This window comes from Sinocyclocheilus anshuiensis, unplaced genomic scaffold, assembly GCF_001515605.1.
Source record: "Sinocyclocheilus anshuiensis isolate Anshui unplaced genomic scaffold, SAMN03320099.WGS_v1.1 scaffold754, whole genome shotgun sequence".
Taxonomy (NCBI): domain Eukaryota; kingdom Metazoa; phylum Chordata; class Actinopteri; order Cypriniformes; family Cyprinidae; genus Sinocyclocheilus; species Sinocyclocheilus anshuiensis.
Window position 1 is genome coordinate 129,759 of NW_015542361.1, and position 12,358 is coordinate 142,116.

At 40.9% G+C, this 12,358-nt stretch overlaps 1 protein-coding gene across 1 annotated transcript in view; it reads left to right on the top strand.

Moving 5' to 3' along the window:
• Positions 1-5,889, top strand: part of LOC107691895 (teashirt homolog 3) — a 53,597-nt gene extending 47,708 nt beyond the window's left edge. The window contains exon 4 of the mRNA XM_016490732.1: positions 1,889-5,889. Coding sequence (XP_016346218.1) covers positions 1,889-5,292 — 3,404 coding nt within the window. The 3' untranslated portion in view covers positions 5,293-5,889. The remainder of the gene's footprint in view (positions 1-1,888) is intronic.
• Positions 5,890-12,358: the final 6,469 nt, after the last annotated feature.

A 12,358-nucleotide genomic window follows, 5' to 3' on the forward strand; every position in this document is an offset into this window, starting at 1 on the left:
TCTTAAACAGCTGTCGTTTTGGCTGATTCAGAACAGATGGCTGTGTGTGAGTGTGCATGTGAGTTTGTGTGTGCTGCACGATCACAGTTGGTTGTGATTTGTGTAGGGGGCGATTCGATTTCACAGACTGGCTGTGATGTGTGTGAGAAGATGGATCCTAATAATAATGCTGTAAAAAAATCACTTTTGAATGGTCTTTTTTTTTTCTTTGTTTTGAGACATCAGTAGTTGCTTAATTTTGTCCCCTTAATTTCAGTTTGGAACAAACATTCTCACACACACATACACAGTTCAGAAAATCAAATAGCTAACTATTAGATATTTACAATTAAAACAGGAAGGATATAAATTCTATCACACTTGTTTTTATTTATCAATTTGTAAGCATTCTGTTAATGTTGATAATAATACTAACAAAATTAATAATTAGTAGATTTGTAAATTAATTATAAGTAATAATTTGACTACATAAAAAAATAAATAAGAGAATTCTATTGAGTTTATTGAAACAGCACATAATGCCTGAAGCCATGAGGTATGCACATTACAACTGCAAACTAAAAAGGCGTTTGTGTCTTTTCCAGTCTTCGGTCATTCTGCCAAGGGCTACAAAATGACTGTCCTCATGTTGATGGCATTCTTTTTACTTTGTTGCTGTTGTTTCACAGCCATCATTGTTGCATCACACCAGTGCTGTTTTGTTAAGCTTAAATGAAATCTCTAACCTAAAAAGATTGTTTTTAATGGGCTGATACAAATTCATAAAATTCAAATTCTATGTAGTCTTTGTTGAGGAAATCATGGAATGTTCCCTGTATACAAATTGACATATTGTATTTAGAATTAAATGTATATGCTGTGTGCTGAAGTTGTAGCATGAGTAGTTTGACGTTTGTGGTATTTAGACATGATAGAATGTGTTCACAGAAAACCAGTGTGTCCAATGGAGTGTCCTCTCTCTCCATTGTTTACATACCTGGTCAAAAGCATGATTAACTGACACAGTCAGGAATGCACGGAATTATTTCAATGCATTACATTTCTCTCTGTGTCTCTTTCTCTCTTTCTGCCTTTCTCTTTTTGCATGACTTCCACTGGAAGTTAAAAATAATATATTTTGGTTGCTTATTTCTTCAGGCTTGCTCAAACATGACCATGTTTTTCATGAGCGTTTGCATTCTCCAGGCTAAACTGTAAATAATAACTTTCAACTTTCTAATCTTTCGTAATTGACACAAATGTGTTTGGTGCAGGGATTTTTATGTCGGAAATGTACATACAGTCATTTTTATTTACAAGCAGGCAAGCCTTTGCTGGGTAATGAGTGAGAATGCTTTCTTAATTTAAATGGCGAGTGTGTCTGTTTGGGAATGCATTAGGGGCTGCTGAAGAAGCGTAAGACATATTAATTGACAGACAGGAACTGCTGTCTCTGAGGTTGATACAAGTAATTTATTACTTCAGAAACGAATGCCACCTCCAGAATGTGCTTCATTAATTTCAAATTTAGTTTTAATTTCAAGCTGTTGCCCCTTGAGAAGAATAAGGTGGCAACTTCGGTTTGAAGAGTAATTTTTTCCGTTCTTTTACCACCCCCCCACCCACTGCCACACTCTCTTTTCAGAACAAAAGAGAGAAACATAACTTCATTCCATGTGGCAATGTAATGCAATTGTAAAGCAGAGAAGGAATTACTGCAACACTTTATAATATAAAAAAGTCTGACTGATTTTGTTTTTCACTGCTGGAGAAAACACACTGATGCCTGACATTTCTATCAGCTGTCTATACACCATACAAGGCATTGTAAGAATTAAATGTGTCAAATCTTCATCATTGGACAATGTGATAACATTTTTTTTTGTTTTATCTCTTTTTTTACCTGCAGCATATGTGCCAGAGGAGCTAAAGGAGGCTGCCTTACTAGATGAAGATGTTGAAGGAGATGATTCACCTGTGGAGGAGGAACCTGCCATGAAGTATGTGTGCCAGGACAAGGACTTACTCCTTAAAGACAGGCAAGGCTTCCATGACTCTCCACCGGCGGATATCTCCAGCCATGAAATGGACAGCGAGTCACACCTGAGTGAGTCCAGTGACCGCATGTCAGACTTTGAGAGTGCCTCAGTGAAGAACGAAGAAGATAGTTCAGCCAAGGAGCCCCTCACGTCTCTTTTATCAACTTCATCTGTGATGATGACGACAACAGCCACGCCAAGCAGTGAGGAGGCAACAACATTAGGCCCAGACAGCCTGGAGCAGATGAAAGCTATCTACACTAGCTTCCTGACCAACTCCTACTGGTCATCTCTGAATTTGAATATGTCTCAACAATCAGCTGAAAAGCCCCCACGTAGTCACAGTAGTAGCAGCAGCAGTAGTAGCAGCAGCAGTAGCTGTGGTAGTGGCGGTTACGACTGGCACCAGACAGCAATGGCTAAGACCTTGCAGAATGTTTCACAGAACCAGAGTAGACTGCTGCACCCAGCATCTGAGCCAAACCTCTTCAGTACTGTGCAGCTTTATCGGCAGAGCACCAAACTCTATGGTTCCATCTTCACTGGTGCAAGCAAGTTCCACTGCAAAGACTGCAGTGCTGCCTATGACACTCTGGTCGAGCTCACCGTGCACATGAATGAGACGGGCCATTACCGAGATGATAACCATGAGACAGACAGTGAAGGTGCCAAACGCTGGTCGAAGCCTCGCAAGCGTTCCCTGCGGGAGATGGAAGGAAAAGAGGATGCCCAGAAAGTTCTTAAGTGCATGTACTGTGGTCATTCCTTTGAGTCACTGCAGGACCTCAGTGTTCACATGATAAAGACAAAACACTACCAGAAAGTGCCTCTTAAGGAACCAGTAACTCCTGTGGCAGCCAAGATTATCTCTTCAGCTCGTAAAAGAGCCCCCATTGAGCTAGAACTCCCCAGCTCACCAGATTCCAATGGTGGCACCCCCAAGTCTTTTTTGTCTGACCCCAATGACCTTCTTCAAAAGACCCCCAATCCCTACATCACACCTAACAATCGGTATGGACACCAGAATGGAGCTAGTTATGCATGGCAGTTTGAGTCACGAAAATCCCAGATTCTGAAGTGCATGGAGTGTGGAAGCTCACATGACACACTACAGGAGCTGACAGCCCATATGATGGTCACAGGACACTTCATCAAGGTTACTAATTCTGCCATCAAGAAAGGCAAACCTATCATGGAGTCGATGTCCACAACGGCTCCTAACACCATACCTACTAATGAGGACAAGGTACAGTCAGTACCACTGGCTGCCACCGCATTTTCCCCACCACCACCTGCACCTCCTCCCCCTAGTATCTCCCCTGCCATCACACCCATGGAGATTAAAAAGGAGGAGAAGGAAGTGGAATGTACCAAAGAGACAAATGATAGCAAAGACAAGAAGGCAACAGAAAGTGAGACTGACGAGAAGTTTGAAGTCTCATCCAAATATACATATTTGACAGAGGAAGATCTTGAAGAAAACCCTAAGGGGGGGTTTGACATTCTGAAGTCTCTCGAGAATACAGTAACATCTGCCATTAACAAAGCACAGAATGGCACACCCAGCTGGGGAGGCTACCCCAGTATTCACGCTGCCTACCAGCTTCCAAACATTATGAAACTGTCCCTGCGCAACTCAGGGAAAAGTTATCCTCTGAAATATATGTTTTCTGGAGAAGAGATCCTGTCTCCTATCAAAAGCCAACCTCTAATTTCTCCACCTAGTTGCCAAACATCCCCTTTGCCCAAAAACAACTTCCATGCCATGGAGGAGCTAGTCAAAAAAGTCACAGAAAAAGTGGCCAAAGTAGAGGAGAAGATGAGGGATCCTGGAGCTAGATCTTCCCCCCTTAGACGGACCACACCCTCCCCTTGCAGTAGCGATGCTGGGGAATCTGCCAGAGGCGAGTCCCCAAAGGAAAGGAGAGGAGCCAAAACCCCTGAGACTAATGGTGGCGGAAACACTCACAAAGACTCAAATGGTGATGCTCTTACAAAAGAGTCTCTGGAGAATGGTACTGACCATGTTGTGAAAACCCCTGTGTCTACCCTATGCAGCAGCACAGCTATTATAACCGACCATCCTCCAGAGCAGCCATTTGTCAACCCTTTAAGTGCGCTTCAGTCTGTCATGAATGTTCACCTAGGAAAAGCTGCCAAACCTGCCCTGCCATCCCTTGACCCCATGAGCATGCTCTTCAAGATGAGCAATAGCCTGGCAGAGAAGGCAGCTGTAGCTGCCTCCACTCCATCTCAGACCAAAAAAAACAACGATCATCTTAACCGCTACTTCTACCACATCAACAATGACCAGCCTATTGATCTGACCAAAGGCAAGAGCGATAAGAGCAACTCCCTGGGATCTGCTGCCCTGTCCTCCTCTACCTCCACTCCCACCTCAATTTCACCATCATCAACCATCACCATGGCAAAAGCCTCATCTGCTGTGGCTTCCTTCATGTCCAACTCGCCTCTGCGTGAAAATGCCCTGTCCGACATCTCTGATATGCTACGCAACCTCACAGAGAGCCATGCTTCCAAGTCCTCCACACCAACGAGTCTTTCAGAGCGCTCAGATATAGACGGATCGACGCCAGAGGAAACAGAGGAGATCTCTCCCGCTCAGAAACGAAAGGGTCGGCAGTCCAACTGGAATCCTCAGCATCTACATATCTTGCAGGCACAGTTTACCTCCAGTTTGCGGCACACGGGTGACGGCAAGTACATTATGTCAGACCTTAGTCCACAGGAGCGCATGCATATTTCCCGCTTCACTGGCCTCTCAATGACCACCATCAGCCACTGGCTGGCCAACGTCAAATACCAGCTGAGGCGGACAGGTAGCACAAAGTTCTTGAAAAATCTAGACTCTGGCCACCCTGTCTTCTTCTGCAGTGACTGTGCATCACAGATACGTTCCCCCTCTACCTATGTCAGCCATCTTGAGTCACATCTGGGCTTTCGGCTTAGGGACCTGGCTAAGTTGTCTGGAGAGCATCTTGTTACCCAGATCTCACGCCATAACAAGGGGCTTTCTGAGAAACTGCTTTCAACCCAAGCACATTCTTTGGCCCATTCAATCCCCAACCCCAGCCCTCACTCACTTTCCCCCTCCCCTTCCATAGATGAGGAGGCAAATGGCACCTCATATCAGTGTAAACTGTGTAAGCGGACTTTTGCCAGCAAGCACGCTGTCAAGCTCCATCTGAGTAAGACCCATGGTAAATCCCCTGAGGACCATCTTATGTATGTTAGCGAACTTGAGAAACATTAGCGATGGCCAAGGACAAAAAAGGTCTCTCATCTCTTTATTTCCTGTCCTTTTTCAAGCCTTCTGACTAACATTTCTTAAGGAATAAAAAAAAATATATATATTAAAAGAACTGAAAGTAATTACCGAAGATCTAACTGCACATAGTTGCCAGAAAACTACTGTTTATTTGTGGCACAACTTTTGGAGTTTTCCTCTGGGGAACACTCATTTGGCCCTAGGGACATTAATTTTCTGCATTTTTAGTTCACAATGGAAAACTGAGAAAATGATAACAAATGATTTTCTAACTGTGCAGTACTGAGTGAAGAGGTCACTGGTAAAATATGAAGGTAAATAAAAAAAACTTAAAGTGAAGTTGTTTGTATTTGAAAGTTGTGTAAATTGAATTTTTTGGCATCCTTGTGATGCAGTAAGCTGCATGCATTAATGAAATGGTTTAGTTCAATATTTGATAACTAAATCTGGGCTTTTCTTTATCTCTTTACCTCTCTCTCTCTCTTTTTTCCTTTTTCTTTTTTTATGTGACCTAAGTATGCTGGTATTAGCAGAAAAAATTTAACCCTCTGAGTACGCCTAAATACTTCTATATTTACCCCCCCCCCCCACAAAAAAGTCTCGCTTTACTTCTCTCTTATTTTTATTGTATTTTTTTCCTCTTTTCTTTTTTTTTTTTATGTGACCTAAGTATGCTGGTGTCAGCAGAAACATTTAACCCTCTGAGTACGCCTAAATACTTATATTTACAACCCCCCAAAAGTAAACAAAAATATATATATATAAAAGAGAGAAATTAAGAGATTGGAAATCACACCAAGTTTGTATGTATTTGAGTGGGTAAATGCAAGGGTATTTTGAATATCCACTAAAAATCACATTGTCTGATAGATCACCTCTTACACAGCTTGCAGTGCAGAAATATATGTGAATCCAAAATAGCAGTTTTTAGTTTGATCAAATCAGGGGCCTTTATGAATTCAGGTCAGTGTAAAAATGTGTACATAAAAAACAAACTAATTTCTGTCTAAATTATGCATCATTTTATATTTTTTTAATTTAAGATGAGTATGACTATCTACTGGTGCACAATATATGAAGACATTAATGAAATTGTTTTGCACAATAGTTTTATAAATATGTTATTTAATCAGAAGATATGAAAATGAGAAGAAGAAAAAAATCACCCTAAAGTTTTATTTCCACCTCGTGCTCAAAGGGTTAAACTTATTGTACAAGACAGTACTTGTTCCATCATTTCACTTAAATTGTTGTATAAAAAGATGCTACTTTATAATGTAAGGAGGAATTCCACAATGTAACCTTTTATTTATAAACATTCTTGGTTGTTGTTTCATATTGTAGAATGCCTTTTTGATTGGTATATTTTATTTTGTTGTTCTGTCTAATTATTCCTCCATTAAACCACACTGCAGCTTCATCATTTTTGGGGATATGAAAGGTAACCTTGGTTACCTTACCTCCAATTGACAGTTCTGCTACGTTTTGGCAGTTAATTTACTGAACTAACTGACAGCTGCCAGTGAATGGAAATCTTATGTGTAAAATATTGGCATGTTAACAGCACAGGCACTGTTATGCATTCTGTGCCGTGTTTTTTGTTTTTATTTTTTCTTCGTTTTTTTTTTTTCTTTTTTGTTGTTGTTGACAATGAAGCACTCATTATATGACTTCATATAAGCTTTTTTCTACTGCAGCATTAAATTGAAATTGTTTTGTTTTTTTGCAATAACTTGATGTGTCATGGCTCACAAGTCTGTCGGGCACCGGCGAATAAGAGATGAGCAGATCAAAGAGAACTGCTGTCAGTTAAATAGCAGTCGACAAGTGTGTGAAAAGACGTTTGTGTGGCAGTAGGGGTAGACCACCGGACAGGAATGAGCATATTAAAATCCGTGTGTGTGTTTGTGTGGTAGCATAGACCTCGGTCTCACAAATATTAAGTGTTATCTCTTATGCAGCAGACTTTAGTGGTGTCATATATTTTTGGCAGATCTATCCCATCACTCCTCTCATCTAATTCCCTGCCTGGTGACACATCGACTCACAACGTCTCCTAATATGGTTTAACTAGGGAAGCATCAGGCGGAGTGAAGAGCGATGCACCTTTCCCTCTCTACAAAGGAATGTAGCAGATAATTGCTCTGGCATTAACTCTCTTTTTCACTATTTTCACTGTTGTAATTAGCTCAGGTTCCCATTTTGCAGGGACAAATTTGTTTGGGCCTCACCCAGAATGACAACAGAATCGCATTTAGAGTATGACTACAAAAAAATGTAAATGACATACTGTATATGCTGATTCCCAGCTTGGTGTTTGTGTGAGCGAGAAAGAGAGAGAGAAAACCTTTCTGAACAGATCAGTGGAAGTAGGGGCATGTATAAGATATAGCTCATAATGGTGGGACACTTTCTCAAAAATGGTTTACTCTGTTTAGTTACCGAATATGTTCCTCGTCAGATCTGTCAGAGAGCATTCAGCATGCATACACACACACACACACACACACACACACACACACACAGACGTCAGGAGCCAGGTAGAGGGGACATCGTGTGGTGACAAGGTGCTGCTGTGTGTGAAAATGTCAGCCTTCACAGGCATCCCTGCAGTCTGGCGGCATATTTAAGGTGCTCATTAGTCGCAAAGAAAATGTGTGTGAAATTGAAATGTAAGAAAGCCATTTTTTCTCCTCTCTCCCAGCCTGGTGAGCCACCAAACTAGGGGTTAATAAGGTTGAAAACAACTATACATGGAGACATTTAACTATCAAGAAATGCCTACACTCTCCCACACATGCAAAAAAAAAAAACAATATTCCACTCCTCCCTGATGCTAATGGCATCTTTTTAAACCTACTCAAACTTTAAATGATATCTGCGTACAGGACTGTGTGTCTTGAGATTGTGTTGTATTTGAATTTGACCCATTTCATGACAGGGAGTAAACAAATTGTAAACAGGTGCACTCATGCACAGCCAAATGTATGTTTGTGTAGAAAAAGCCTACATAATTGCTTTGTGTCTAAATAACTCAACAATGAGTATATTTCCCAGGATGTGAGGAGCGTAATTGGTCTGTACACATAATCTGCTCAGAATGAGAGGTTTACGTGTGCGGGAGCGAACCACACATTGGAGGCTTTATCTCCGTTGCGCTGTTACAAAAGACCAGTGTCTATAAAGCTCAGTGAAACTCTCGAAGCAGCCCTCTCCAACACAAATGAATGCTGTGTTGTAATGCTATTGAGCTACTGAGGGACTTTATGTATTGCTGGACTTTTCAGATAAACAAAATTGCGGATTACGCACGCCGGCGACGGAATTGTATCTGTGTTTGCGCTATCACAAACGAACACGCGCAGAGCGTTTTCAGTAGGCCTTTACAATAAGCAAGCACTGGCACGTCCCACCATAGCAAATTACAATGATGCAGGCGACATGCATCCACTCCTCAACAATCGGGCTCTGATTGATTCACTGCTGCGCTGACCCAAGGCTTCACTTTGTCTGCGGACCCTTTGAGGCGAGCTGTCTCTCTTAACTTGTGTAATTTACATGCACTGTAATTCACTCACCACCTGCAGTCTCACCTTGGAAGCACTCCCATTACAAATGCTAATTTACAGCACCTTATAAATTCTCTCAATCACACGCTCGTGCGTGGACAATCTACACACACATGGATGAGGAAAAGGCAGAAATTAGTAGAAAAAAAAACTCCTTTAAATCATGGGCGTGTCCCAGTGACCCCAACATCACCCCAAGGTGGAATGGAGAGATAGAATGGGAGGCGTCGTTGCGTTTTGTAATGCACCACCATAGATCTTCAAGCGGTCACGTTCCCAAAGTATCTTAAAATAATGCATGTGATGAGTGTGCGATTTCCCTAATTTATGGGGCCTTGGTGTGCTCCCGGCTACGTGCAGGATAGAAATCTTAAATGGGGCTTGAACGGTTCTTTGCACAACAAAAAATCAATAGGCCACACATCTTAGGGAACTAGGAGTGCTTACTTAAAAGCTCTAAACGCACACCTGTAGTCTCAGAATCATCACACAAACATGGTCGTGTGTGTGTGTTTGTCATTTATACCTCTTGTCTCCGAGAGCCAGTTGGCTGTCAGTGGCTCAGTAAGATGACAAAGGGCATAATGGCGTTGTGCAGCAGTGTGCCATTACAAATGTGATCACCAATCACTCGAGACACAACACACTCCACGCAGGAAGAGGTAATAAGGTCTCAGTGAGCGCACACTCACTCCCTCCCAACCCGCTCACATTCCCACGTGGGCCTGCATGTCTATGAGACAAACATACCGGGGGGAAGAATTATCTACAGTGCAAAAGCAGTTAGTTGCTATAATACAGATGCACACATATGCCTCAGTATTCATCACAAACGGCAGACGTTAAAGCCCACCAACACAGATGAATGAAAAAAGCCACTATAAAATGCATATAAAAGACACTGAGGGTGAATCTTTTAGCGCATGTAACACAATAAAATCTGTCTGAGATGGTTGGGAGTTGCTGATGCCTGCACCATGACTTCATTTATATACTAATTCATTTTAATTTGCCTTCAAAACAGCATTACTTCTGTTTGTACTGCACCTATGCCCTAGAGACAAACTACAATTAATGCATGTTAAATGTTGTCATGCTCGGTACAGTGTGTTGCTACATGTAGATGCTAAATAGCTGTTAGTAGGCTAAATGTGTGAATCTGAAAGTGTCACATACTTTACATAATACATATGAAATTATACACCTAAGAGGTTCAGAATGAAATGAAATTAGACAATTTAGGTCAGGCAAAATTATAAAAGAAATAAGGCAAAAAGAAAAATCTAGCTAGCTAGCTAGCTAGCTAATCTATCCTTTATTCAAATGGCCAGATTGCATCTGTATGCGTATCATTGTCATTAATGTGTTAGTCTTTTTTACCCTTTCATTAGTTGAAGAGTTAAATAAGCATGGCCTTGACATGGCTCTCTTGTCCTGTCACTCACCTCTGACCTTTGACCTGAGCATAGGGGTGAATGGCAGGCTAGAAGTTGAATTTATCCACAACCTCTGCCACTCAGCTTTTCCCAAGTAAAACAGAGCAGAAAATAGTTCTCTAAAATAAAGATTCAATATAGAAAAAGTTTAAAAATGTTAGTTATTGCTTCGCTCGTATCGTCTTTTAGCACTGTGTTGAGGATGTTTGGCATAGAATTGCATAATTTAAACATGATTAAAAAATAGCCACAAATTAACAACATTTGGGAAATATTGTGTGGCACTGAGTGTTTTGTGACATTGAACATGTAAATTTTCTTTGCATGCTAGTTTGGTTGTCTTTTTCTTAAGCAAGACATATTAAACAAAGTATGACAATTGTGCTAACCAATCTTCTTGCCTACACTGCATTCACCATACAGTTTCCATTAGTGCCACATGGTTGTTGGATGATGGCCACTATATGTGTGTAGTAGCATTAGTTTCCTCTAGGCCTGTCAACACCAATGCATGGCTTTCATATTTCATCATTTCCTTTTCACACTGTAACAGTTATTTGATGTGACGTTTCATATTTGTTTATTTATCTTTAAATGTCCCTCCTTTACATTCATTTGAAATAGATGTATCCAGTGTTCTTTGGTTTGGTTTGATTCGGTTCGATTCAGTTCTGAAAGTAAAGGCTACAGAAGTTGAATTCATGCACAACCTATGCTGCTCAGCTTTTCCAAGCAAAATTGAATACAGATTTTGTTTTAAAATAAACTGTTTGGTTTGGTTTGGTTTGGAGAGAGGAGAGGAGAGGAGATAAGAGGATAGGAAAGGAAAGGAAAGGAAAGGAAAGGAAAGGAAAGGAAAGGAAAGGAAAGGAAAGATCCCTCTGTGAATGTCGCTCGAGGGCAGTGAGAGAAGTGATGTGTGCTGATTGTCTGTTTGGCTTGCTGATGTCGGAGGGTTTGTTGCCCTAGGGCTCAGACTGGAGAAGACCTCCAGAAAGGTCAGAGGTGAATCTTCTAAAGCGGGGTGATAAGGGAAAGTGCTTAGCACCATTTAACCTGAACACCACTGCTCCATAAACACACACACACACACACATAAAAACACAAATTCAATTTTACCCCCATCTCTAATAGAATAACAGAATTAAGAGGTCAGCATGACCAAACTATAGCGAGTGTCTTATTTTGTGAAATGGCAGGGGCGGTAATCAGCTCGGGGCTGTTTTTTTTAATTTTTTTCTCATTATTATCTTCTGGTCAATAGCTTGAACAGAACACATTCCATGAATATGCATGAATACTTTTGAGTTGTATATTTATGTATATTATTATTTTTATATTTATATGTATGCTCAATTAAACAGTTATTTATCAGAGAATAAAATGACAATCCTAGTATAATGTGTTGCAATAGCATTATATAGTGAACTGTATTAAAATTTTGTATGAAAATATTGCATTTTATATACAGTATTTATTTATTGTAAATTTTAATTAAACGTGAAACTTGCACAGTCCAGGTGTTATTTTTAAGGATGGCATTTGACTTGATCATATGCACACTCTGAGTTAGCTAAAAGGTGCACAACTAAATCCTCACACAAAAGCTGAGAACAAGTTAACATGAATCTCATTCATGACTGGTTGATTGCTACCTGTCTGTCAGCGTGGGCTGACAATTGTGGGCGGGGTTTGTTAGACAGCGCCACATGTCAGTGGCTGGACTCCAAAGACAGTTATCTTGTTCGAGTTCCCTCTCAAAACTCATTATCACACTCAAATTATTTCCACCCACAAGCTGCTTAATTAACACGCATGTCCAGACTCACGTCAGCTCATATATATTGATTACAACATCAGGCTCTCATGTCTGCCAAAGCTTTGAGTCAGACAAAGAGAGAGGAAAGGAAAGGAGGCCAGGAGCAAGTAAGAGAAATCTATGTAATGTGCTTGCGACATTATCGACTCCATTTTGTTCCTTTCCGTCCTAATGAATTATGGGTAAGCGAGCTAATGAATGGCGGCCCTGTGAACAATGGGCGTGTG